The sequence below is a fragment of the Pantherophis guttatus genome, chromosome 8, assembly GCF_059756535.1.
Source record: "Pantherophis guttatus breed Tessera chromosome 8, ASM5975653v1, whole genome shotgun sequence".
Classification (NCBI taxonomy): domain Eukaryota; kingdom Metazoa; phylum Chordata; class Lepidosauria; order Squamata; family Colubridae; genus Pantherophis; species Pantherophis guttatus.
In genome coordinates this window covers 53,014,621-53,040,458 of record NC_142070.1, presented here as the reverse complement: position 1 = coordinate 53,040,458, position 25,838 = coordinate 53,014,621, and the positions used below count along the sequence as shown (strand labels likewise).

General features: G+C 40.6%; 1 protein-coding gene across 3 annotated transcripts in view; it reads right to left on the bottom strand.

The window, feature by feature from the left end:
* Positions 1-24,802, bottom strand: part of SH3RF1 (SH3 domain containing ring finger 1) — a 78,178-nt gene extending 53,376 nt beyond the window's left edge. For 2 of the 3 annotated variants that reach the window (XM_034442669.3, XM_034442670.3), the window contains exons 1-4: positions 22,411-24,802; positions 20,213-20,680; positions 10,151-10,426; positions 7,274-7,369 (exon numbers count right to left, since the gene is read on the bottom strand). In XM_034442669.3, the coding sequence (XP_034298560.1) occupies positions 7,274-7,369; positions 10,151-10,426; positions 20,213-20,593 (753 nt within the window). In that variant the 5' untranslated portion in view covers positions 20,594-20,680; positions 22,411-24,802. The remainder of the gene's footprint in view (positions 1-7,273; positions 7,370-10,150; positions 10,427-20,212; positions 20,681-22,410) is intronic. The other variant, XM_060686745.2, reaches the window with a different exon arrangement.
* Between the last annotated feature and the right edge of the window lie 1,036 nt (positions 24,803-25,838).

The window sequence follows — 25,838 nt, the reverse complement described above, 5'->3', positions numbered from 1 at the left end:
AGGTATATGAAGGTACGCCTCGGAGAGATCGATTGAGGCTAGGAAGTCTCCGGGTCTTATTCCCTCCAGGATAGATTTGAGCGTACTCATCCTGAACTTGCGGTACACTAAATGGGTGTTCAGGGATTTTAAATTTAGGATCGCTCTCCATCCCCCCGAGCGCTTCGGAACCACGAAAAGAATCGAGTAAAATCCCTGCCTCCATTGCTCCCGAGGGACGTCCTCCACAGCACTGATCTCCAGAAGATGCTGAATGGCGATCTCCATCAATTTTCGCTTGCTGAGGGAGCTGGAGACAGGGCAAGGCACGAAGCGGCTCGGAGGGCGGGAGAGGAACTCCAATGGGAGGCCGAATTCGATGATATGAAGAACCCATTGGTCTGTCGTACTGCGAGCCCATTCGGGGAGAAACAGGCTCAACCTCCCCCCAATGGGAGCTATCAAGCGAGAGTCACTTTTGGCGGCGGAACTGACGTCCGCCAGTTCCACGAAAGGGCCGTTTCTGAGGGGCGAAGGGTTTGGATTTATCCCTGTAGGAACCTCTATCTTGGGGACGAAAGGAACCCTGTGAGTAAGGTCTCTGACTGGGGCCCTCCTGGAAAAAATTACGGGCCGGGGGCCTGCGATAGTAGGGGGTAGCCCTGCGATCAGCTCGTCTAGTAATGGAAGGAAGGACCTTCCTTTTATCCCTGTCCTCCACTAATAATGGTTCAAGGGAAGCACCAAATAATTTAGGCCCAGAATATGGTGTAGAAGCTAGACGCCATTTGGCCTTGAGGTCAGCTTGCCAAGGCTTAAGCCACAAAAGGCGACGGGAAGTGACTGAAGAAGCCATAGCCCGCGAGGCAAATTTGGCAGCATTTAACGTGGCATCCGAGGTGAATTGAGTGGCAGCTATTATCTTATTTAGGTCCTGATGGACTCTGGCCTCCTGGGCTGGTAAGCGGGACTGAAGCTGCTGGAGCCATAAAAGAGATGACCGTGAAAAGAATGAGGCCGCAGTAGCGGCCTGAATTGCCCAAGCTGAGGCCTGGTGAGCCTTCTTGAAAGAAGAATCAAACTTACGGTCTTCCGGCTTAAGCCCCTCAGAAGTGTCCCCTGAGATGAAAGGAGACAAAGATGAAAGCGCTGCCACAGGGCCATCGACTTCGGGAACCTGCAAAAGACTAGTCAGGACAGGATCCATGTTGTAATTTCTACGATCGTAGCCACTAGGAGTAGGAAAAGAAGTTGGATTAGTCCATTGTTTACGAACCACATCAGTGAAAAGTTTTGGCGCTGGGACAAACAGTTGCTCAGTTACTGGTTCAGAAAATATGCCTTGACTGGAGGAAGCGGCAGAAGTTGATGGGACAGAATCAGTGTCAACTAGGCCCGAGGTGACTTTGGCCTTGTGAAGCAGTGATTTAAAAAGTCCCTGGGGAAAAAGGCCGGTAAAGGCTGGCACATCAGGAGCAGTGGATTCGTCATCCGATAAATCCACTTCCCTTTGAGGTTCATCCTCTAGGTCTATATCAGCACTGCCTCTAGATCTAACAGGGGAATGATCAGGGGACCCTGTAAGACTGGCATCAGGAGACACCCTTGATCTTCTGGAATGAAGGCTCTCAGAGACAAGAGAGACAGAGCGATGCTCTCTGATGCCTGCTTGGATGCCATGAGAAATGGCCCTGGCAATTAATATCTGAACTGATTGTGGAAGGTTCTCCAGATCTGACTTAGGTTGAGTACTTGGTGGAGGATCCTGAACAGGGATAGAGCAATCAAAGGGGTCCCCCTCCTGTCTAATTGGAGAGCCATGAAGGCTGTCCTGACGTTCTGGAGAGAAGGCTCTGGTCAAGTCAGCCTCCTCTGCAACCCCTGAATCAAAACCGGTATCCGGGTTTGGCTTATCTCCATGGGTATGTGAAGTCAGATCAGAATCATGCTGATGAGACGTTTTTGTATGTTTTGATTTTGAGGAGGCCTTACGGCCAGAATCAATCTTGCAAGATGACTGGTCCGCCATAGCGATGGATAAGTTATGTCACAGCAGGAATCTGCACACAAAGGAACAACAGTAAGTATTATCATTATTATTATTTTGAAAAGAGGCAGTATAATCCATTGTAATTTCCCAGATATCCTAAACCAAGGATAAATTAGGAAGTTCGCTGCAATCCAACCACCAAGGAAATTTTCTTTTCTTTTTTTTTTTTTTTTTTTTTGTATTACTGTTATGCTGAGAGATAAAATGGCTGCCCGGGAACAAGTCTCCAGGGTCAGACAAAATGGCCACCAATAGTTGAAATATTCTTTAAAATAACCGAAAATCCACAAAGGGACCCCAGACCTATTCCAATCGTCTTCTCCTTTTTTTTTTTTTTTATATGGGGCAAGTGCAAAGCTCACCAAGGAAGGAGATCAGGCAGGTCCCAGCAGCCGATGAAAGAAGCGCGCGGAAATGGCGGCTAATTAACGGCTGCAAAGATGGCGGCACGGAAATTTGGCGGGGAAGTGTCAGACACCCCCCACGCCAAGGCAAGAACAGCGCAGTTCAAAACGCCGTCTTCCCCGATCGCTGGGAAGAGCGGCGGCAGCAACAAGCCGGAACGAAGCCTTTGGGCAGGCAGCGGCTTCTGCGGCTTCTCCGACCTCCAGCTGATCGACGCTGAGGCGGAGACTGACAGCGGAACGGGGCGGCGAAGAGGAAACCCAGGTGCCGGTCCCCGAAGCGTCGCGATCTTCGCGCCCCTCAGCTGATGGGCGCTGAAGTCGGCGGCTGTCAGAGGAGCGCGGCGGCGGCGTTTCCAGCCGAGGAGGACTGAAATGGCCCGCACGCACAGCGCTAAGAAGAATGGGGGCGGAAGGGAAATTTCACACTCACGTCCCTCTGATGATCGAGAGGCAACGGAGGCAGTCGTTTGCGTTTAATTGAAGCCCCCAACACACACACGATCTCCAAAATCTGCAGAAGTGAGAGACTCAGCGAATGCGACTGGTCAGAACCACTGAGTCGAATAAACTGGAAGGAAGGGAGGCCTGAGTAGGCGTGGCCAAGTTTATCCGACTCAGTGATTGGCCAGACGAGCTGGATCATCCCACTTCTGACCCACTCCGCATCCCAGTGGGAGAAGATGGTAGATTTTAGGTGAAACCCTCCTATACTACCACCTCTTACAATATTAGACAACACAGTATCAACAGTAGAGACCTTCAAGTTTCTAGGTTCTATCATATCTCAAGACTTAAAATGGACACCTAACATCAAAAACGTCATCAAAAAAGCACAATAAAGAATGTTCTTTCTGTGCCAACTCAGGAAGTTCAAACTGCCCAAGGAGCTGTTGATACAGTTCTACAGGGGAATCATTGAGTCTATCATCTGCACCTCTATAACTGACTGGTTTGGCTCTGCAACCAAACAAGACAGACACAGACTTCAACGGATAATTAAAACTGCAGAAAAAACAATTGTTACCAATCTGCCTTCCATTGAGGACCTGTATACTGCAGGAGTCAAAAAGTGGGTGTGAAAATATCTACAGACCTCTCACACTCTGGACATAAATTGTTTCAACTTCTACCCTCAAAATGACATTATAGAGCATTGCACACCCGAACAACTAGACACAAGGACAATTTTTTTTTTGCATGCCTTCACTCTGCTAAACAACTAATTCCCACAACACTGTCAAACTATTTACTAGGACTGTATTACTATTATTTTTCTCATCCTTTCTATTATCTCCTTTCTAAAAGATAACGGTAAAGGTTCTCCTCACACATATGTGCTAGTCGTTCCCGACTATAGGGGGCAGTGCTCATCTCCATTTCAAAGCCGAAGAACTAGCACTGTCCAAAGATGTCTCCGTGGCCGGCATGACTAAACACCAAAGGCGCACAGAACACTGTTACCTTTCCACCAAAAGTGGTCCCTATTTTTCTACTTGCATTTTTTACATGCTTATAAACTGCTAGGTTGGCAGAAGCTGGGACAAGTAACAGGAGCTCACCCCGTTATGCGGCACTAGGGATTCGAACCGCTGAACTGCTGACCTTTCGATCGACAAGCTTAGCGTCTTAGCAACTGAGCCACTATAAACTTGTTGCTTGTATCTTTACGATTTATATTGTATTATAGTTTCCTAGTATGATTTTGATTGCTTATTTAATATCCTATGACTATCACTAAGTGTTGTATCTTATGATTCATGAATTTATTTATGATTACTATGATCATGATTTATCACTTATATCTTTTATGTACATTGAGAGCTTATGCACCGAAGACAAATTCCTAATACGAGTTTGCATAAATTTACAATCCTTCGTCATTACTTAATATATTATATAATTTATGTATTGAAAATTTCTTAAACAATAAAATGCACAAGCAGCATTTATAAATTAAAATGTAAGGTTACATTGGGCATAATATTTTCTGTCTATTTTTCAAGCTTGATTTTATAAAACTTGCCTATTCACACTGACTACCTAACAAGCTTTCCTTTTTATTAAAATTTTTTTCTTTCCAGTACTGTATAATCACATTTAATCACAATCTAAACTATATTTACCCGTTTCCCCAAAAATAAGACCGGGTTTTATTTTCTTTCGGGCCCCAAAATAAGCACTAGGGCTTATTTTCAGGGATGTCTTATTTTTTCCCCCATGTACAGGAGGCCCACTTCTTGTGCTTGCTCGCGGGGGGCGGGGCAGGAAGCCGCATGGTGCGCTAGTGCTGTTGCCACAAGGCAGGGGGGTCTAGCTGCCTCACGCGTCCTTCACCAGCTTACCTCAGGGCCCCTGCAGCCAGGCCACCCATGCCCCAACACCTGCCTCGCCTTGCAGAGGAGGCTCGAGCAGCCCCATCGAGCAAGACCCTGCATGGCCACTGGCCCACTTCTTCTGCTTGCTTGTGGCCACAACAAAGCAGGAGGCTGAGCAACACACTGGTGCCGTGACCACGAGGTGAGGCGCGGGTGGACTGCTCTACACGCCATGCACTGGCTTACCTTAGGACCCCCGCAGCCAGGCCAACCACACCCCGACACATTCCTCACCTCGCAGTTGTGGCACCAACACCAGCATACTACTCAGCCTCCTGCTCCGTTGCAGCTGTGAGTAAGCAGAAGTGGGCCTGCGGCCAAGTGGGCTCCTGCTGCACATGGCTGTGGGTGCTGCCGCCATGCGGCAGGTGTTGGGGCATGGATGGCCTGAGGTAAGCCAGTGCAAGGTACTTGAGGCAGCTCTACACCCCCCCCCGGCCTTGTGGCCACAACACTGCAAGCAACCAGATGGAATGGGCGGCCGGCCAGTTGCGCAGGCTCTTAAGTAGGGCTTATTTTGGAGGTGGAGCTCATATTATGCACAAACGTTAAAAAAAATGCTAGGTCTTATTTTCGGGATAGGTCTTATTTTCAGGAAAACAGGGTAGAAATTATTATAATGCTGTGCTCAGTGTAAGATTGGATAATAAACTGCATTAGTCCCCTATAATATCCCAATTTTCTTCCTTGAAAGTGCATCTGCTATAGCAGTTTTCATTTCAGCAATAACTATTAAAATCAAACCTCTGAAAAACCAGAACTGCACAGAGCAATAATGTCTCATTTTGTTTTCATTTGTGACTGGGCAAACTACTGCACAAAAAGATAAAGGTAAGCTTTTTTAACCCATAATTTGGTTGGAAATTTTGCTAAGGGTGTGAGTACTATAATTTGAACTAAGGCTAAAACAATAAGCCTCATTTAAAGAGCACTAATATGAACTATTCCTTATAGCAGGGATAATACTGGCCAGATTATATATGTTAGAACTGAATATAATTCTAAACAACTCGTTTCCTAAGAATTTTAGCCAATTTCATAAGTATTCAGTATTTATTATGACATGTGATTAAAAGTTTAAAATATTCTGAATACTGAAAATTACTGTGCATATTTGTTAATATTCAAATGTTACTAATAATCAATTTTACAGTATTTTATTATTTCCTGATAAAGAGGTGAGCATATATGTCATACAGATGACTGAGATTTGATTTCTTGACGAGAAGCTAAGGGCAGTTCAGTGATAATACCTAGGGCAGTTCATTGATAGAGCCTAGGTTTGATCTGTTTCTTCAGCAAGATGCTGTTTACTTTTAATACATAATCAACTCATATGAACTTTAGTAATCAACCTATAATCATAATGAAGCCTGCCCATTATGGTTGCAAGTGGTAATGGCCTTTAACGAGATGGCCTTGTTTTATGACTTCTACCCTGTTCTCCCTGAAGGTGTTCAATGAATATGTGGGTCATTAAACAAAGCACAGGATTCTTCAGAGGTGGGAAAAGATGTGGGAGGCCTAGGCTTTCCTGCCCTGTGACTCCCAAGGCCTCTGCCATCCCGCCATCCCCATTCTCCACTTCCTGCTCCTTGGGATACCCGTAGTGCTTGGGTTTCCTCCCCAACCACTCACCCATTGCGCAGTTACTTTTTGAAGATCTCCAGAGCTTTCCTCAGTGCTGTGCAGACAACTTTAGGGAAGCAAAATAGAGTGGTTCATCTCTAGGTCATATGACATCCTCCCGGAAGCAGCTGCCATTTCAGTGTGATGCGAGGAAATGTGGGCATGCTGAAAATGGTGACCTCTTCCGGGAGACAGCCATAAAGCCCAAATACAAGTGGCCTGCCCTCCTTCTCCAACATAGCTTTATAAGGCCTTGGTAAGACGACACCTGGAATACTGCAAGTTTTGGTGACCACAATAAAAAAAAAGATGAGGCTCTGGAAAGAATGCTATCTGGTTTTGACCTGCCTCACTCAGTCTGAACAAAATTGAACAGAATTAGATGTGATACTGGAAGAAGTGCCTCTGCCCTGTATGGATGGAAAGAGGATGGAAGGATTCTCCTTAACTATTAAATATATTGTGAAAGATTGCTCACAACATGCGTTCTCTGGTTCCCTAAAAGAACTGCATGAAGCAATGTCAAAGTTGATCACCTGGATAGCTGAATTAGACATCCAGTTATGAGTCCACTGCCATATTCCTGTAGAAGTTTTGTACATAATTATATGGATTGCATATATATGTTTACTTCTCTTCTGTCATATTCTCATCATGCGCTAAATAAATAATAATAAATAATTCAATTTGCTAAAAAATGTGTTGTTTGGTTAACATCTAACATTTTTCTATTCATCTATTCAGCAGTCCAAAGTAAAAGAATTTTAGGATAAAGCGTGTTTGTGTGTGTATTCACATTAATTCAACATTAAAGAAACTTAAGATTCTTTCACCTCAACATATGAAATAGGAAATATTCCAATCCTGTCAGCCAACATTCCTTCAGCCCAATTTTCATCTACTCGGCGAATCACAGTAAGAATATCATCCTGGATGTAAAAGAAGAAAATAAAAGGTAGGAAAGTTTTCAAGTTCTAATTAAACATTTTTCCCCCCTGGCATTCAGACTATTGAGATTTTTAAAAAGTCAACTTGCATATTCTCAGATGAAAATTTCTTTCAATAGTATATTCCTATTATTAAGAACTTGAAAAGCATTCCAAGAACTAACCAATCATCAAATGAAATAATTGCTGAGAAACAGCAACTCAACTGCTTTTTTTTCAGCATTAGAATACAGATCTCAATATATCTAAATTCTATGTTATATATTCTTAGTTGTTGTTATGAGTATCTACAACACTTAGATACCAACTGTTCAATGTATGTACATGCAATATTCTTAGGGATTAATGAACTAGGAAATGTCCATGATAAAGAATATTATCTGGGAGGAGTTTGATCCTGTGGCTCCCAAGGATGTGGACAGGGTTCTGGGTAAGATTAGTGCTGCCACGTGTTTATTGGACCCGTGTCCCTCCTGGTTGGTACTGGCCTCCCGGGAGGTCACACGAGGCTGGCTCCAGGGGATTATAAATGCTTCTCTGAGTGAGGGTGCTACCGCCTTGAAAGAGGCAGTGGTGAGGCCTCTCCTCAAGAAGCCATCCCTGGACCCGGCTGAATTAGCTAACTATCGTCCGGTCTCCAACCTTTGTTTTGTGGCAAAGGTTGTTGAGAGCGTGGTGGCACGACAGCTTCCCCGGTACCTGGATGAAGCTACCTATCTGGACCCGTACCAGTCGGGCTTCAGGCAGGGGTACAGCACTGAAATGGCATTGGTCGCATTGGTGGATGATCTCTGGAGGGCTTGGGACAGGGGTTGTTCCTCTGTCCTGGTCCTATTAGATCTCTCAGCGGCTTTTGATACCATCGACCATGGTATCATGCTGCAGCGGTTGAGGGGGTTAGGAATAGGGGGCACCATGCTGCGGTGGTTCTCCTCCTTCCTCTCCGACCGCTCGCAGTTTGTGTTGGCAGGGGGGCAGAGGTCGACCTCGCAGCACCTCGCTTGGGGAATGACGCCTCGCTTGGGGAGTGACGCAAGGGTCGGTCCTCTCGCCCCTTCTGTTCAACATTTATGTGAAGCCGCTGGGCGAGATCATCCGTGGTTTCAGGGTGAGAGTCCATCAGTACGCTGATGATACTCAGCTGTACATCTCCACCCCGGATCACCCCAATGATGCCCCGGATGTGATGTCTTGCTGCCTGGAGGCCGTGCGGGTCTGGATGGGGAGAAATAGGCTCAGACTCAACCTTGCCAAGACCAAGTGGCTGTGGCTCCCGGCGTCCCGATATAGTCAGCTGGTGCCATCGCTAACTATTGGAACTGAATCTTTGCCCCCCACAGACAGGGCTCGTAATCTGGGTGTCCTCCTGGATGCACGGCTGTCTTTAGAAGAGCATATGACGGCCGTGGCCAGGGGGGCTTTTTATCAGGTTCGCCTGATTCGCCAGTTGCGACCCTTTCTGGACTGGGACGCCTTGCGCACGGTCACTCACGCCCTGGTCACCTCCCGGCTGGACTATTGTAATGCTCTCTACATGGGGCTCCCCTTGAAGAGCACTCGGAGGCTCCAACTGGTCCAGAATGTGGCCGCGTGGGTGGTTATGGGCGTGACTTCTTGTGCCCATGTGACACCTTTCCTGCGCGAGCTGCACCGGCTCCCAGTGGTCTTCCGGGTGCGATTCAAAGTGTTGGTTACCAACTTTAAAGCGCTCCATGGCGTAGGACCCGGGTATCTTCGAGACCGACTTCTGCTACCAGTAGCCTCCCACCGGCCAGCCCGCTCCAGAGGGGCTCCTCAGGGTGCCATCGGCCAAGGTATGTCGGCTGGCAAACACCCAGGGGGAGGGCCTTCTCTGTGGGAGCTCCTGCCCTATGGAATGAACTGCCCCCGGAATTGCGCAAGATCTCCGACCTCCGTGTATTTCGCTGTGCCCTCAAGACCCTGCTGTTCCGCCAGGCCGGGCTATCAAAGTAAATGATTTTATATTGGGTGTTTTAAATTTCTAGATTTTAATTTAGGCCGAAATTATTTAATAATTTTAATTATTTTTTAATTGATATCCATATATTTTTGTGTTTTAATAGGCTGTACACCGCCCTGAGTCCTTCGGGAGAAGGGCGGTATAGAAATAAAATTATGATTATGATTATTATTATTATCATTATCATTATTACTAAAACTTCAAGCACAGAACAGGGATAAGATATTTTGGCTTTTAAGACATTGCTAGCTTTCATATCTCACCATCCTTTATCATTGGTTTTACTGTATGGGGCTCCTGAGAGTATTTTGTTTAAATTATATTTAGAGGATCACAAAATAAATAAATCAGAAGTCTATCTGGCCCAACACAATATTGATTCTAAAAGGCTCCTGGTATAACTATGCCTGGACAATGAAAAAATTCTATCAAGTAAACTAACAGTTTACCTAAACAAAATATACTGTACACAGCAAAGGACATATTATAAGTATTTATTTACATATTTCACAAAAAACATATCACAAATTCTAATTTATCTCAAATTATCAATATGTACAATAGAGTGTTAATCTTGGAAATAGAAAATGAGGTTCAAATATTATTTCTCCAAGATAATTTAAAGTTATATTTTTAATTTAAAATAAATATAACTTTGATTTTCTTCAGAAAAAAGTTAAAAGATGAAAAAATATAATAACATTTGATACATGGTAATTTTGTAGGCTAACAAGTATTTCAACATTGCTGAGACTATGAAAACATAACGATAATTTTTTTACCTTTGAAAAGGGTAAACAATCCTTGTCAGCTTCCTTGTCCTTAATTTCAAAGTCATAAAGTGCTTTGCACTGAGGTGGAGGTTGAGGTAATGGTTTAATTATCTGGACAAAATTGGTAGGAAAAAATCCATGGATACCATTAACTTCTCCATGATACCAATTTTCATCAACTTGCCTACGTAATATGATGATGTCACCTTTGTTGAATTTAAGATCTCCAGGCTCTTTTCCCTCATAGTTATATAATGCTTTGGCACAAGGTAACTGAGGTACACCCTACAGAAACAAATCAGGTAAAAATGTAAATAATCTACCCACATCTAAACAGAGGCAAATCAATTCATAAGGCTAAACCATAGGTGATGTATAGGAAGGTTTGAACAATATATATCGTAGTAACTTTAGTTTTAATTTACCTATCAATAGTTGTAATTTTTCCACCAACTATTTTTTAAAAAAATATTAATACATGAGCATATTATCTAAACCAATGATTTTAAAACTGAAGCTGATTACCCCCAAGGGTATGTGTGTGAGTCTAATCTGTGCATATCCCATGGGTACAGAACAATCGTACTGGTAATTCTCAATTTACAACCAAAATTCAGATTGGAATCATGTTTAGTTTAGTTTAGTTTAGTTTATTTGATTTGTATACCGCCCTACTCCCGAAGGACTCAGGGCAGTGAACAGCCAACAATAAAATACATAAATACACAAAATTTAAAAAACCCGATAAAATCAAATTAAACTTTTTGGCCCAGACAAATTAAAATACCCCAATAATTTAAAAACAGATTAAAATTTACATATTTAAAAAGGGAAGATTGTTCATTGTTAACTGAGATATCATGTGACTGCTTCAGTCAACAAGCACAATCTCTGCACTCTGCACTCCCACTGGTGGTTAAGTGATCTCACAGGTCATTAAATGAAAACTAAGATAAAGAGTGAAGATTGCCTCAGGTGGGTGGGGAAATACCTGGGAGGTCTGGTGCAGTTCATCTCCATTCAGGAGCTAAAAAATCCTTCCTGCCAAAATCTCCCCTCAGTGGAGAGACTCGTTTGCAGCCTGTTATGGGCCTTCCAACTCCCCTGAGGTGCCCTGTGACGGAATGGGACTTTTCGCCTCCTACCCTTGGCCACGCCTGCTTCTCTACCAGGCTTCCGCCTCGGGGGATTCTCCTCTAGCTTTTCTCCTCGGCTGACACGCCCCCCGCCCATTCACCATGGCCAGTCAGCCATGGCCCCTCTGACCCACACACTTCGGCATGGCCCATTTGACGCAACACTGTTAGTCCCAAGCTTTTCGCCTCCTGAGACAGTTAGCTGCCAGCCAGTTGCCAATGCTGGCAGCCAGAAGCCAGCTTCATCCAAAGGAGTTTTTATTTCGGGTGGGTATCCTAGTCTTAGAAAAAGAGAGGGAAGGAGGAAGGGAAGGGAGCAGGGGTGAAATGCTCCCAGTTCGGACTGGATCGCCCGATCTGGTAGCGATGGCGGCGGGTGGTTCGGAGAATCGGTAGCAAAAATCCCTGCGCCCACCCCCATGCCCAGCTGAGCCGTGCAATCATCAGAGGCTTTTTTTTTTTTTACTATTAAAAGCATTTTTTCTACAACCTCTTCAGCCGAAAAAATGCTTTTAAAAGTAAAAAAACAAGCCTCTGATGATCACGCGGCTCAGCTGGGATCGTCAGAGGCTTTTAAAGCACTTTTTTTCTACAACCTCTTGGAAGAGGTTGTAGAAAAAATGCTTTTAAAAGCCTCTGACGATCCCAGCTGAGTTGCCTGATCGTCAGAGGCTTTTAAGAGCATTTTTTTTCTGCAACGTCTTTGGCTGAAGAGGTTGTAGAAAAATTGCTTTTAAAAGTTAAAAAAAAAAAGTTGGCACGCCCAGTCACATTACCCCCCACCAAGCCACGCCCACATAACCAGTAGTAACAAATTTTACATTTCACCACTGGAAGGGGGAGAGAGAGAGAGAGAGAGAAAGAGAGAGAGAGAGAGAAGGGAGACGAAAAGAAAAGAAAAGAAAAGAAAAGAAAAGAAAAGAAAAGAAAAGAAAAGAAAAGAAAAGAAAAGAAAAGGAAAGGAAAGGAAAGGAAAGGAAAGGAAAGGAAAGGAAAAGGAAGGAAGGAAAAGGGTGGGAACGTAAGAGGGAAAAAGGAGAGGAAGGAAGGACCACAAACCCTAGCACTAGACGCAGCTTCAGTGGATGCTTTGAAACAGCACAGCAATCCAGGGCTGGAAGGCACCTGGGAGGTCATCCAGTCCAACCCCCTGCTCCAGCAGGGGGCCTTATATCATCTTAATATAATTAGATGTGCCTCTAACACGGAGGAGAAATTCCCAGAAAAGGGAAGTAGTTTACTAGGTAAGGCTGCCATGGGGAAGCCAGATTCACGAGCTGCAACCACTCACCTAACAATGGTGGCAAAATGGGCTGTAAAGTGGGAGAAAGCTAGAAAAGCTAGAAGAGAATCACCCGAGGCGGAAGCCTGGCGGAGAAGCAGGTGCGACCAAAGGTAGGAGGCGAAAAGTCCCATTCCGTCACAGGGTGCCTCTGGGGAGTTGGCCAACTGGCCGTGGCAAATGGGCGGGTGCCTGTCAGCTGAGGAGAAAAGCTAGAGGAGAATCCCCAGAGTCGGAAGCCTGGCAGAGAAGTAGGCGCAGCCAAGGGTAGGAGGTGAAAAGTCCTAACCCCCCCTGTGGTTTTTATGTTATCATGCTGCTTCCCTGTTCAGAAGCTGAAAACCCTCCCTGCCAGAATCTCCAAAGAATTTTCAGACCCTGAGCAGGGAAACACTTACACAAAGCCTTCTCAGGGCCTCTCCCAGCTCCCTGAGGTAGTCTAGGTCTAGGGCATGTCAATTTTTTCAACTTTCAATTTCCAAACATTAGAGGTCCTCAAAAGTTGTGACATGCCTTGGGGACTGTAAAGATATTTTGGTTGCTTCAATATAATTTAGATGTGTTTGGTAAGTAACTACATAAATATAATTTTTTAACATTTTGTTTGTTTCATTTCACAAGGTTCAGCTGTCTTTCTCTTTTTGTTAAAGGTTATTTTGTCTTGACAGTGTTAATACTGCTGATCTCATTTCCTGTGAGAGTGATTGTAATGGCTTCTAAAAAAAGAACAAGACTGGAACATTCACTCATATGAGCAACCTAATTGGGACTGGCAGAGTCTTGTTGCCGTCTGAACTCCCAATACTACGAGACATTCTCAGATATAGCCTACTGTTAAGAGAACAAAGTAGTTATGATGATAGAAACTACACAGCAGCCAGACGTGCAAGAGACATACACTGTGCACAATTAGGCAAGTTGTATTTTGTAGGATTAATTTATTATTGAACAACTACAGTGCTCTCGGTCAATCCAAAATGTTAATGAACCTCAAATCTGAATATTTAAGAAAGTAAAAGTGAGGTTTTGACTTTCTTAGGAGAATATCTATATGTGCACAATTATTGGACAATTATTAGTATGCAGAATTATTATGCAACTAATGGATCATGGAGAAAGCTAGGGAGTTCAGAAAAACAAGTACTTCTGCTTCATTGACTATGCTAAACTAAAGTTGAATTCCTAAATATTTAACTTTCTTGACTATCTGTATACCTATTTTCCTCATTAGTTTTTTTCTGTGTCTAATATTTTTAACTATTGTTTTTGTTTTTTCTTTATTTATTTTCAGTCCTGCAACTTTACCATATTCTTCTATTTTCCTAATTAGTTTAAGTCCATTTTCTTGTGGGTCTTCCAAGATAAAGACCAAATCATCCACAATGCCTGTAGCTTATATTGTTCCTTTTTTATTTCCATGCCTTTTCTAATATTTCTATTTAGCAGTTCCAATGTCAATATAAATAGTAAAGGAGATAGTGGACATCCTTGTGTCTTTTTTTATATTAAAATTCTTTGCCTTTCAACTTTTTACCTTTGCCGTTTGTTTACGGTATATTGCCCTTATCATGTTAATAAATCTCTCACTAAAGTCCACAGATTTTACTTGTGACAACATAAATTACTAATTTACGTTATCAAATACTTTCTGTACATCTAAGACAGTCAACGCCATTTATTTTCCAGGATGTGCTTCATAATATTCCAATGTATTTAAAATCATTCTCATATTGTTTGTAATCTGTCTTTTAGGCAAGAAGCCATTTTGGTCTGAATGTATAAATTCATTTAGAAACCTTTTTAGTCTCTCTGCCATTATTGAAGTATATACCATGTTTCCCCAAAAATAAGGCCTCCCCGAAAGTATTTAAACGCATGCACAGCCAGTCTGGTTAGGGAGACAGAGCTGGAAATCAGGTAAGACAGCAAGAAGAGCCCCGTCTTGCTCCACGCGCCCCAAAATAATAAGACCTCCCTGAAAATAAGGCCAAGCACTTATTTCGGGGTTCAAAAAAATATAAGGCAGGGTCTTATTTTCGGGGAAACACAATATTTTATAGTCAGCATTCAGTAAAGATATGGGCCTGTAGTTTTTTATCTGCATTATATCTGAATCTTCTTTCTGAATCAAAGTAATATTTGCTTCCATCCACGAATTTGGTATCTTTGCATCAATCAATACTTCCAACATTGATGGGCCTAGAGCAGTGATGACGAAAAGGTCAGTGCCGAAAAGGTTGCATGGAAACGTCACATGCGCGTTTGCTTATTGGGGCTGCGCTCCAGAAAACCTGAACTTCCGGGTTATAGCGCACAGGCGTGTCCCACGGTCAGCTGGCCGGCGCGCATACCCAAGCCGGTTTTCAGAACTGCTGCCCGCGCAGATAGCTGATCGTCGCACATGCATGCATGCTGGAAACCTGGAAGACAAACAGGCAAGGCCGTGCGTGCCGGCTGACATGGCTTTGTGTGCCACTTTGGGCATGCATGCCATAGGTTCGCCATCATGGGCCTAGAGTATCTTGTAAACATTTGTAAAATTCTGCCGGCAGCCCATCTGGTCCTGGTGTTTTATTGCTCTTTTGTCTTTTAATCACTTCTGACAATTCCATCATTGATATTCGTTCATTTAACATAGCTTTTACTTTTTCTGGTACTTTAGGTACTTCCACTAAAACTAATTCATTATGATAAAAAGTTGTATGAGCAAGAAAAAGTTTCAGAAGAGAAAATTAAAGAATATTTGGATATTATCCACAAATTCTTAAATTTTAGTTTAAAGGACAGAAATTATAATTAGCAGATATGAAATGAATCTATTTTTATTGAACAGTTTATTTCTGATTGTACGCGTGCATTTGTGAAAGCAAAATATTATAATCTTATGAATTCCATTCTAATGCATTCTCATTAAATCTCATTGCATTTTTATTAAATCTATTTTAATTAATTTATTAAATTTTATTAAATTCCCCCTTAATGGATATGGATCTTTAAATGTCTTCAATGACACTGCGAAATCTCTCAGAATTCAGCTTTTAAACTAGGTAAAAACTAATTAAAAATCCATGTTAATAATTTATACATAGTAAATCAAATGAATACCTCTTACATAAGGGAACATTCCTGAATTAAGTTTAAAAATATCAATGTAATACTGAATACAGCACAGCATTATATGTTAGTCTACATTTTCTTTAACTTAGCTGCCCATACAAAAAAAGACCCACTCCAAATAATTCATTCCAATAGAAATCAATAGAAATACTTTTTTTACTTTTTAGAAAATAAATTCAGCAGTATGACAAAACATTATCAGTTAACAACTAACAATATTATTTAAAAATATATGAAATGTTTTTCCCTGTTGGTGTTCAGAAAACTTGTGAAAAAATTATTTCATGTATCATTTTGAGACTGAGGTTGATCGTGCTGAATCAAATATAATTATGACATATCACAACATTCTTTGCCTTTACAGAGCCAGGGTGGGTGTGACGCATCTGGCCTGTGGGCCGCCAGTTTGACACCCCTGCCTTAAAGAAAAAAAAACTGTTTGATTCATTCAAAATTGTACCTGTTGTTAGATTCCTCAGTAGCTGAATTCCATAAATAACAGTGCATGGTTAAATAAATCTGCTGAAATCCTATCTTCAATATAAAACTATTAGTATGTTTGACACCTTTAGTTTCTATTTTGAAAACTGCCATTTCCATTCTTTTCACTGAAATCTGAGTTTCAACCTACTTGGGAAGGAGAAACAGATTTCCTCTAAATCTAGCATATAGAAAGAGAAGAGAAGAAGGAAGACTGCTGTCAATGGAATTCTGACCATAAATATTACCACTAAAATGTCCAAAAACTTCTAAATTAAATATGAGATGGATGAACAATTTGTACATGCTTAAGAATTTGCTCGCTTTGTATAATCTTGAGGTATTTTGAGACAATAATTCTCAGCATTATTTCAATTTATGAGACTAAATCTGAACATTTCCTTTAGATATTTATATAAATGACATCATAGCAATCATGTGTTACTGGTGCTGTTTGTACAAGGAAACAGTGAGAAAAGTGTTCACCGCTTTCAAGCATATACATCCTTCCTACCTATGGGGAGAAGGAAACCATAATAGCACAACCAATCCTTTTTTACATCTATATGGTATCAAAGCACTAGAAAAAGGATGAGGCTTCAATTGTGATATTGCTGCTGTTATTTTACTTGTTTTAACACTTACATGGATACTGGTATGAGGAATCCCTACAGATATTCAGAATATCTGAGCTAATTCACAAATCAAGATATTTTCTAGGAAATCAAGCATAATTCCTAACATGGTCAACACTAAAAATAATCACTGTTTTTATTTACAAAACATTATTGATGCATAAAATACTGTATGATAGATCAGATAGAAATTAAAATCTAAAATACAATAATAAATGAAAGATATCAGATATCTCTAATTGAACTAAAGAGAAAAGACAAGCTGTAAAAAAGGAGAAGAAAACGCATGAATTACATTTCTCAATTTCAAAGAAACTTGTCTGAACCTACCTGATGAAGACATATAACAATTAACCTCTAGAAATGATTCTTATTGGTTATATACTATTTGAGAAGTTAGACTTTATAAGACTATACATTGTTTTTTTCTGAAAGAAGTTTAATTTAAGCAGAACAGTGTAGTATGTGATGTGAACATTGTCCCATTTTATACATTTACAATGAACAATAATTTAATATTGGCTAAATATATCCTTTGTTTATATCACTTAATCACAATATAATAAAAATGAAATAGGATTGCACTTCCTTTTCTGCAAAGCATATAGGAATAAATGATTAGTGTTCCAGAACAGATTCCAAATAGTGAAATAGTCAGCACTATTTATTTTTCTCTAAAAATTTTGAAAAAGTTGGACCCTGTAATTATTTGCACAGAATACTAAAATTCTTTAAAACACTGGGTTTTTTTAAAAATACGCAGCATTTGTATAAGCAGCATACAGGTAAATGGAGGTTTCTTGGGCTTCTCCAGTATGCTGGCTGGAGAATTCTGGAAGTTGAAGACTAAGTTGAATATTAAAGTTGCCAAAGGTGAGAAACATTGGTTAAATCAACTACTTTTGATTCTTAGAACTGCTTTTTTAAAGCTTATTTTTCATATATATTTTTAGAAAAAAGAAAAATAATCTCTGTCCTTTGTGGGCAATCCTGAATACTTGTAGAAGGCTCAAGAGCATAAATAAATGTCTTTGACATGATCTATCATGGAACTGTTTCTGAAAGACTCACAACTTAGATACAAGGCAGGTAAATAGTAAAATACATCCCAATATAATATTCAAAAGAACATTTTTGAATAAAACATATTTATCAGGTTTGGCCTGGCACTAGAATTACATTGTTTAGACAAATTACAATGAAATAAAAGGCAGACAAATTACATATCAGGTGTTTATTTATATTACATTAGAATACAGTTCCCATACCCCTGATCCAACTCATGCTAGTGGGAATTTAAGGGAGTTGTAATCCAACACTTCACATTGCTTACCTCTGCACTATAATATAAAAAGGATCTTACAGCTTTTGAATCTTTTCCTTTTCTTAGCAACCAGTTGCATCTCTGTGGGGAGCCAATCTCTACAAGGATATAACAGTCTATGTTCTAAGTATGGGAAAGTCAAGAAACTAAACAAAAAATACTTTAAATACTTGAGTGTTTTTAAGTCTTTGTTCACTCCTTACATTATTTGAACTATTTCTCATCTAACTACAATGCATTCTTCAAAACTGATGAAGCACTTAATCACTACACAGCAAATTTAAACTATACCCAGAGGCAGTGCACATGCAAATATTACTGGATGAGAGCAAACCTTTTTAAGGAATCTAATCTGACCTGCTACTAAGCATAAATAAATTTATATAAATCATTTTATGAAATTATCTTTTCAATTAATTTCTGAATAAAGTTGAAATAAATAACTACTCTGATACATTCAGGGATATGAATTGCCATGAAATTAAGTCAAGCCGCAGTATAAGAATATAAGTATTGACTATTCATACTGAATGGAACTGAAAACATTTAAGTCCTTAAATTGAACTATACAATTTTAATGGAATGGTTCAGACGTTTTTTTCTAAATTAAAAGAATAAGTAGATATACATGAAAAACTAACTAGCATCCTTTGTTATCTAGAACAAGAAACAGGCAGAAATTTTGTTGCTCTTGCATTCTAAGTATCTTTGTTGTGTGACAGTAAATTTAAAGACTTTGTTGGCTGACTATTTCCTCAACTGTTCTAGAGAAACATCTGAAACGTCTTTAGCCCCAGAAACTGAAAAGCAGGAATCTAATGAATATAGTTTTTAGCTTAAACAATTAAAGCCAAGGAAAAAACTGCAGTTGGCAGTTTGGCTAGTTGGCAAGGTATAATATTAAGAACTGAAGTTTTGCACAAATACCATTTGAAAACATACATTTTAATTTTAACTTTATTTATATGGAAAACATTAGGGTTAGGAAAAAAGTAAAGTCTCCTGTCTGTCAAGCTTAACTCCTAGCAGCTTCCCATAAAGTGGCAAAATGTTTTGAATTTCCAGTTCTTCCTATAACCTTGATATTTCTTAGAGGTCTTCCATTTCAGGCCTAAACCTGTTTTGTTTCCAAAATTTAACATATATTTTAGAATGGTAGTCTAAAAAAAATAAGTGTGTGCTCTCTCTCTCACCCATACATAAAAAAGAATCATAGGTTCTTACCAAAGCATTCTAACATTCTTTTCATTATTAAGCTTAACTATAGCAGTTCAAATATAACGCTGAGGTCAAAAATTGAAATGCAGAATGTAGAAGAACAGCTGTCTATAACATCCTCAGTTCAGGGAGAGAAAACAGGCAGAAAAAACAATGCATTCCTAAGCTAAAGAAACACAGGATTTTTTTTTAATCAACTACCAGTAAATGTTATTTAGGAAGGAATATATTGGTGATAATGTAATCCAGAGATATTAATCTAATACAGGCAATTGCTTATTCTATAGAGGCAAATGACAAAGAATAAACATCATGCAAATGTCATAACTTAAATATTTGTGTCTGACTTTGGACTGCAAGTACCTAATGGCAGTATTTGCATGATGATATTGTGCATGAATTGTCATTTTGGTATCATATTGCTGCAGATGCTACTACCTATAAGTATTTTGGATTACAGCTTCCAACAGTCGCTGTAGCATTGAGTGCAAGATCTACAATGCAAGATGAAATTACAACATTGCTAGGAGATAGTCATCCATTTTTTCCCTACTCCTTTCAACAATGTAGTCAAGAAAATCAATTCCATCAATAAATAACTAATTCCATTATAAATATTTTCTAAAGTTTAACCAAATTGTGTTTCCTTCCATTTTTATTTTTAGATTCTGCCATTGCTTTCACAAGCAACGAAGAACTAGTGCAGTCAATGCTCCACGTGATCCCCATATATTTAAAATTATGTTTAATTTTCTTTTCATTAAGTTAAAATGTTGAATTTTCTAGATGAGCCCTCTAAATGAATCACATCATAATTCTACTTTCCTTGGATTGTCAAACATCCCCAACATATATATTTTTAGCATACTGGTCACTTACCCTAACAGGTGGACTTCGTGCTTGTACTCTCTGTTGCTGGACACTTTGAGAACTATGTAAGTCTTTTTGAATGCAATTAATAACAGTGCTAGTTTGGGCCCTTAATAAATTTGAGCACGTCATTAAATTAGTCAATTTCTGAGGCCTTTGTTTGATGCCATCTAGTAGTCGAACAAGCAAAATATTATTAGGAAGGTCATCAACATTGCAGTCTACTAATGTCCTACATTCAGGACAACGAAGCTCATTGCGTGAGCTCACAATGCCCAAGAGACATCTTTTACAAAATGTATGTTGACAAGGCAAAACTTTTGCAGAAGCATCCAGACGTTCTAAACAGACAGGGCACTCCAACAGATCCAATAAGACCGACTCATCCATTTTATTTAGTTAACTGAGAAATAATTCCTATTTTTTCTGAACGCGTTAAGCAATTCATGTTATATCCATGCCTTTTCACTCTTCTTTCTGAAAATTGAGAAAGGAAAAAAAAACATCAATACAAAAGAAAATGGAGAACGGCATTCCAACACAGCAAAAAATGTGTTTCTTTTGAGACAGCCTAACAAATCAATAACTTTAAAAACAAAAGTTTTTACAAAAAAAAATTCTTTTAAGTATTCTTTTCTAAAATCCAGGCTTCATTGCTTCAATATTTATCTGGAGACATGATATATTTTTGGAATACATTTTCATAATAGTTTTTATATATCAACTCTCTCTACAGCTTCTATAATGACAAAATCTTGGGATGTAAAAGGACAAATCTTATTAGTGCCTCCTTAACTGAAATAGCATCATTAGAAGGTATTGTTATGCCTTTCAACAGAGGAAGTCAGTATAATGGCCAAGATCACAGAATCATTAACTTTCAAACTCATTCAAAATCATTAACTTTCAAAAAGTTTACACAGTCCACATTAATTACTGCTGCTAGCAATCTTCATTTCTATTCATATTTTCAAATATGGAATTTAAGTCAGTTTCCTTTCTATAACAAAAAGTAATGTAATAAGCAGATATTTTAAAATCTGTATATAATATCTGAAAATTCAATGTAAATAGGAAAGCAATTATGAAAAAGAAACAGCTTGATCATCAAAATTTGGTATTAGAACAAAAAGACATTCTATTATTAGAAGCAACATACATAGTTAACAACTACCTCTTAAAATTCACATTGAAAAATTAGGGAAGCTAATCAAACTTTCACCCAAGAGAAAAAGATAGTTATGCTATTGGAGACATTATATATGGTACTCCAATAAGGTATCAACATGGGTTCTGGTGAGAATTCCAACGCAGTATTTAACAGAAATCTACACTCAGCAAATGATTACCTTTTCAGCAGTCTGATAAAAATTAAATTATTCTCATTGGCAAGGCTACTTTAAATACATCCATTGTATAGATAGATAAGATAAATGTTACTTAAATTATTTCGACTTGTTCATTCTAATATATATATATATATATATACACACACATACACACACATATATACATACATACACACACACACACATATATACATACATACATACACACACATGAGCCAATGACAGAAGGTTCCTAGCACAGGACAGCAGCTAACAGAGCAAGATGATGATGCCTTAAGATTTGATGAGAAACATTAAATAGATACTTCACTAAGAGTTCACTCCAAGGCCAAGGACAATCCTTGAACTGCTTCCAATGCATATAGGAAAGATGTTAGTATTTGATTTTGGGTGAAAACAAAACAACAACAGCAATAATGGAACCAAATGTAACAGTATAAAAAGCCGTGCTTCTGAAAACCTGGACAGTGTAAATTAAACATTATGGCTTCCCGTACGTGCCTAGCTTGCGTTATAGTGATGTGCTGCTCAGCATACGACAGAGACCAAATCTATCTCCATAAGCAAGAGGCGAGATAAAACCTTGCCTTTTCTCAGGAAATACACGCCTTGCCAGGAGACCGCTGGAGGGCTAATGCGGTTTAGTGGCTGTGTCTCGTTACCAAAGGTGGACGATCCAAGGTTGGAGTGGCTAATACCGACCTAGCCGCTGTAGAAAGAACTATCCCAGGGGAGTGTCCCCACGGCCACCGCAGAGCCTTACTGCGGCCCGGCGCGAAGCACCGCTTCCAGGTGATAAGAGCCGGGAGAGGCTATTCGCGATCAACATGCCCTCCACTTCCCTTTCCCAGAACTCACCATCTCCGCGGCCGCTGGAGCGAGAAGAAGAATAGCCCCTTTCCCCTCAGCCTTCGCGTTTTCGCGCCTCTTTGTTCCCGCGAGGAGCCGCCGTCGCGCTCGCTCTCTCCACCCAGTATAGAGGAGGCTCCTCTTTGCTTCTGTTCTTTCCGCCCCTCCCTATTTCCTTCCTTCCTCCCAAAAAGGGGGCTGAGGCGGGAGACCGCCCCGCCTCAAGGAAGGAGCTTCGCTCCGAGATGGAGGAGATCGACCGCCACAGGGCTCTCGGCGCTGAAGCTGTCCTGCCCGCCTATCTACTACTTCCTGGAACTCCCGCTTCCCTCGGCGGGAGGAGCACGGAGCGCCTCTTGCACACGATTCCCGAGAGGGAGTCGACTGGAGGAGAAGAGAGGAGAGGAGAGAGCAAGAGTTCTTCCGAAGGAGTGCTGCTCCCTTTTGTAGACCAGCTGGCTCTCCCTTCCCTTAAAACATCTTGGCTCCCGTCCCTTCAGTCGCCCCAGGCTAGTGCCTGGATCCGGCCCATCTACTCGCCCACTCATGTCTCTCAGGCCCTCGACTCTCCCTTCCTCCCTTCCTCCTCGGTATAAGGTCTCTTTAGTTGAACCTTTCATCACTGTTTTCTTGGAAAGGTTTCCCCATCATTTCTGGCTCAGCGTGGATCGGGCAAGCTGACAGCGTCTGGACCCAGGAAAAGAAAGACCTATCCCATTTGTTTTGCTTTGCTTTGCTATGCGGAGCAGGTTCGGGAGATCAGGTGAAAAAACAGACGGATACACCGGTGCAAAGAAAGCTTCATATTACCACCAATACTGTAAAAAAAGGGACCTTTAGTTAAAAAACAGTAGAGATTCAAATGTAATAGCTTATTAAGAAAAGGATTGAGCTGCTTTGGTTAAGGGACGAAAATATGTGAAAGATACATGAATGTTCATGTCAATACAGTATGTTATAATACTGTTCAGTAGATTGCAAGAGAGACAGCAATCTAAATTTTGGGGGGTTATGTGTGGCACAATGCTGTGAGGCTTCTAGCAAACTCCCTTGATTGACTATTTGCTATGCCTTCCATTGTGGTTGTGGAATGGTAATTCCACCTTGGGAGGCAGTAATACAACAAATCAGCCCCTAGGCTTCCCCCCCCCGCCCCCCCAACAAAGGCTGCTGTGTTTTGTTTTCCCCATGTTGTTTTCTGTGGCTTGATACCACCTTTGCCATATTCCCACAATTGTTTGTTTTTAAATAATTAAAGGAAGAATAAGGAAACGGTGCTGGCTAGTGACATTTTAGTGCTCCTCTTGGCCAGCTGGTGGAAGTGCTGGGCAGCTTAAGGAAGCAAAACTGAAAACATTTGCAGTATCACACACTGATACAAAGGGACTGAGAAATTGTATAGAAGTAACATTTGTTCAATGATAGGTATAAAACAATCGGTTATTACTCCCTCCCCGTAAAAAACTTCAAGGTAATTACCAGTTCTTTTCTTGAATTAAACATAGGGGATTAGAACAAGTGTTCAATAATTCATGTTGCAATCTATTTATTTAGGGGATGGGTTGGTAAAATTGATATAAGCAAAGTTATTTAGAACATTTATGTTGATGAATCATTACTGCATCATTTCCATTTGCATGTGTGTCTCAATTCAGAACTATACATAACTGTCATAAATGCCCATTATGAATTTTTTTTAGAAAAAGCAATCAATTCACTTGAAAGAATTGAATAATGATAGATAAGTACTAGGTTGGTAGAGAATGCTAAAATGTCATTATATCTATGTCTCGTAAGCTATTTGAGTGCAGAATACTGTCAATAGAGAAAGGAACCAAATTCACTTCAGCTGAAATTTAGTTCATGGACTAATATTTGAGATTAAGAGTGAAGACGCCAAATGCAAAATGAGCTTCAAAACCATTTTGAAATATACAGTGTACAAAATCTACAATATGGTCAAAAGCTGCTTTGAATATAATTCATTTTGAATTTACCTGCATTTCATATCATACAAATTTCTGTCCCTAGAAAATCAAATATAAATAGGGATTTCTATCCCTAGAAAATCAGTGAACGTTCCTGAAAATAATGAGTTACAATTACATATTCCATATCACATTTCCCTAATGTCAATTAAAGCAGAAATTAAATGAAAATCTAGGGATAAATTGAAACAATTTATAGTAAAATGGATTCAACCACTGATTTGCAGGCCAAGGATAGAAAATAAAACAGTAATTAAATATGATTCGTTTCTATAGTTCAGGGGTCTGCAACCTTAAACACTCAAAGCCATTTGGACCCGTTTCCCACAGAAAAGAAAACACCAGGAGCCACAAAACGTGGGTGGGTGTGGCCAACTCGATGCCACTCACTCACACCCAATCACATGACACTCCCCCAGCTACTGCTACCCAGGTTTTGTGGCTCCCAGTATTTTCTGTGGGAAACGGGTCTCTCTTTCTCTGTCTCTCTCTGTCTCATCTCTGTCTCTCCTTATCTCTTTCTCTCTCTCATCTCTCTGTCTCTCTCCCTTTCATCTCTCTCATCTCCCTCTCTTTCTCTCTCATCTCTCTCATCTGTCTCTCTCTCCCCCCTCTTCCCCTCTCCCTCGCATCTCTCTCTCATCTCTCTTTCTCCCTGTCTCTCTCTTTCTCATCTTTCTCTCTCTCTCTCTCTCTCTCTCTCTCTCTCTCTCTCTCTCTCTCTCTCGGGTGTGTGTGTTCCCTCTTGAACCATTTCCAAAAACAGGCAAGGTTTGGTTTTTTGTTTTTTGTTTTTTTTGTGCTGATATTGTTCTTTCTTCTTCATTGGGTGCTTTTTACCATATGATTTAAATCAAGAGTCATTTCAGGTTTCCAGATAAATGAAGCTCTTTAGTCCCCCTGCTGTAGTTCCTGCTGGCTGAACCCACGACTGGCTGGCCCCTCCCCTCCCACTCCCAGTCACTCCTCGCCCGAGAAGGTAAGGGCAACGGCAGCGGATTGAGACTTGCTCTATATTCCAGAGCAGGAGCAAAGAGGCCCTGTGCTTGCCTCTTCCAGTCCTTGTTAGTGCTGAGTAGTGGTGCTGGGAGGGGAGGGCGAGGGGCGGGGCCAGCCAGTGGTGGGATCTGGTTCGGCAGGGAGCCACAGCAAGGGGCCCAAAGAGCTGCATGCGGCTTCACAGTCATGGGTTGCCGACATCTGCTATAGTTGAATTATTGAAAAACAAGGATAACATATAATAAAACTGGTGTATGTTGGAAAAGGTTTTTTTGGCCCATAATGCACAATATTTAACTGTGGTTGAGAAGAAGAAAGTTGATGTGGCAATGCCAGGAGATAGTAGAATAGATCACAGAATTGGAGAATATCTAGATCTGAAAGTCAAAGTGTCAATTGTCCAACTAGCGAACCCAAAACAAGGAAACACTCTCAGGAGATTTGAATTCC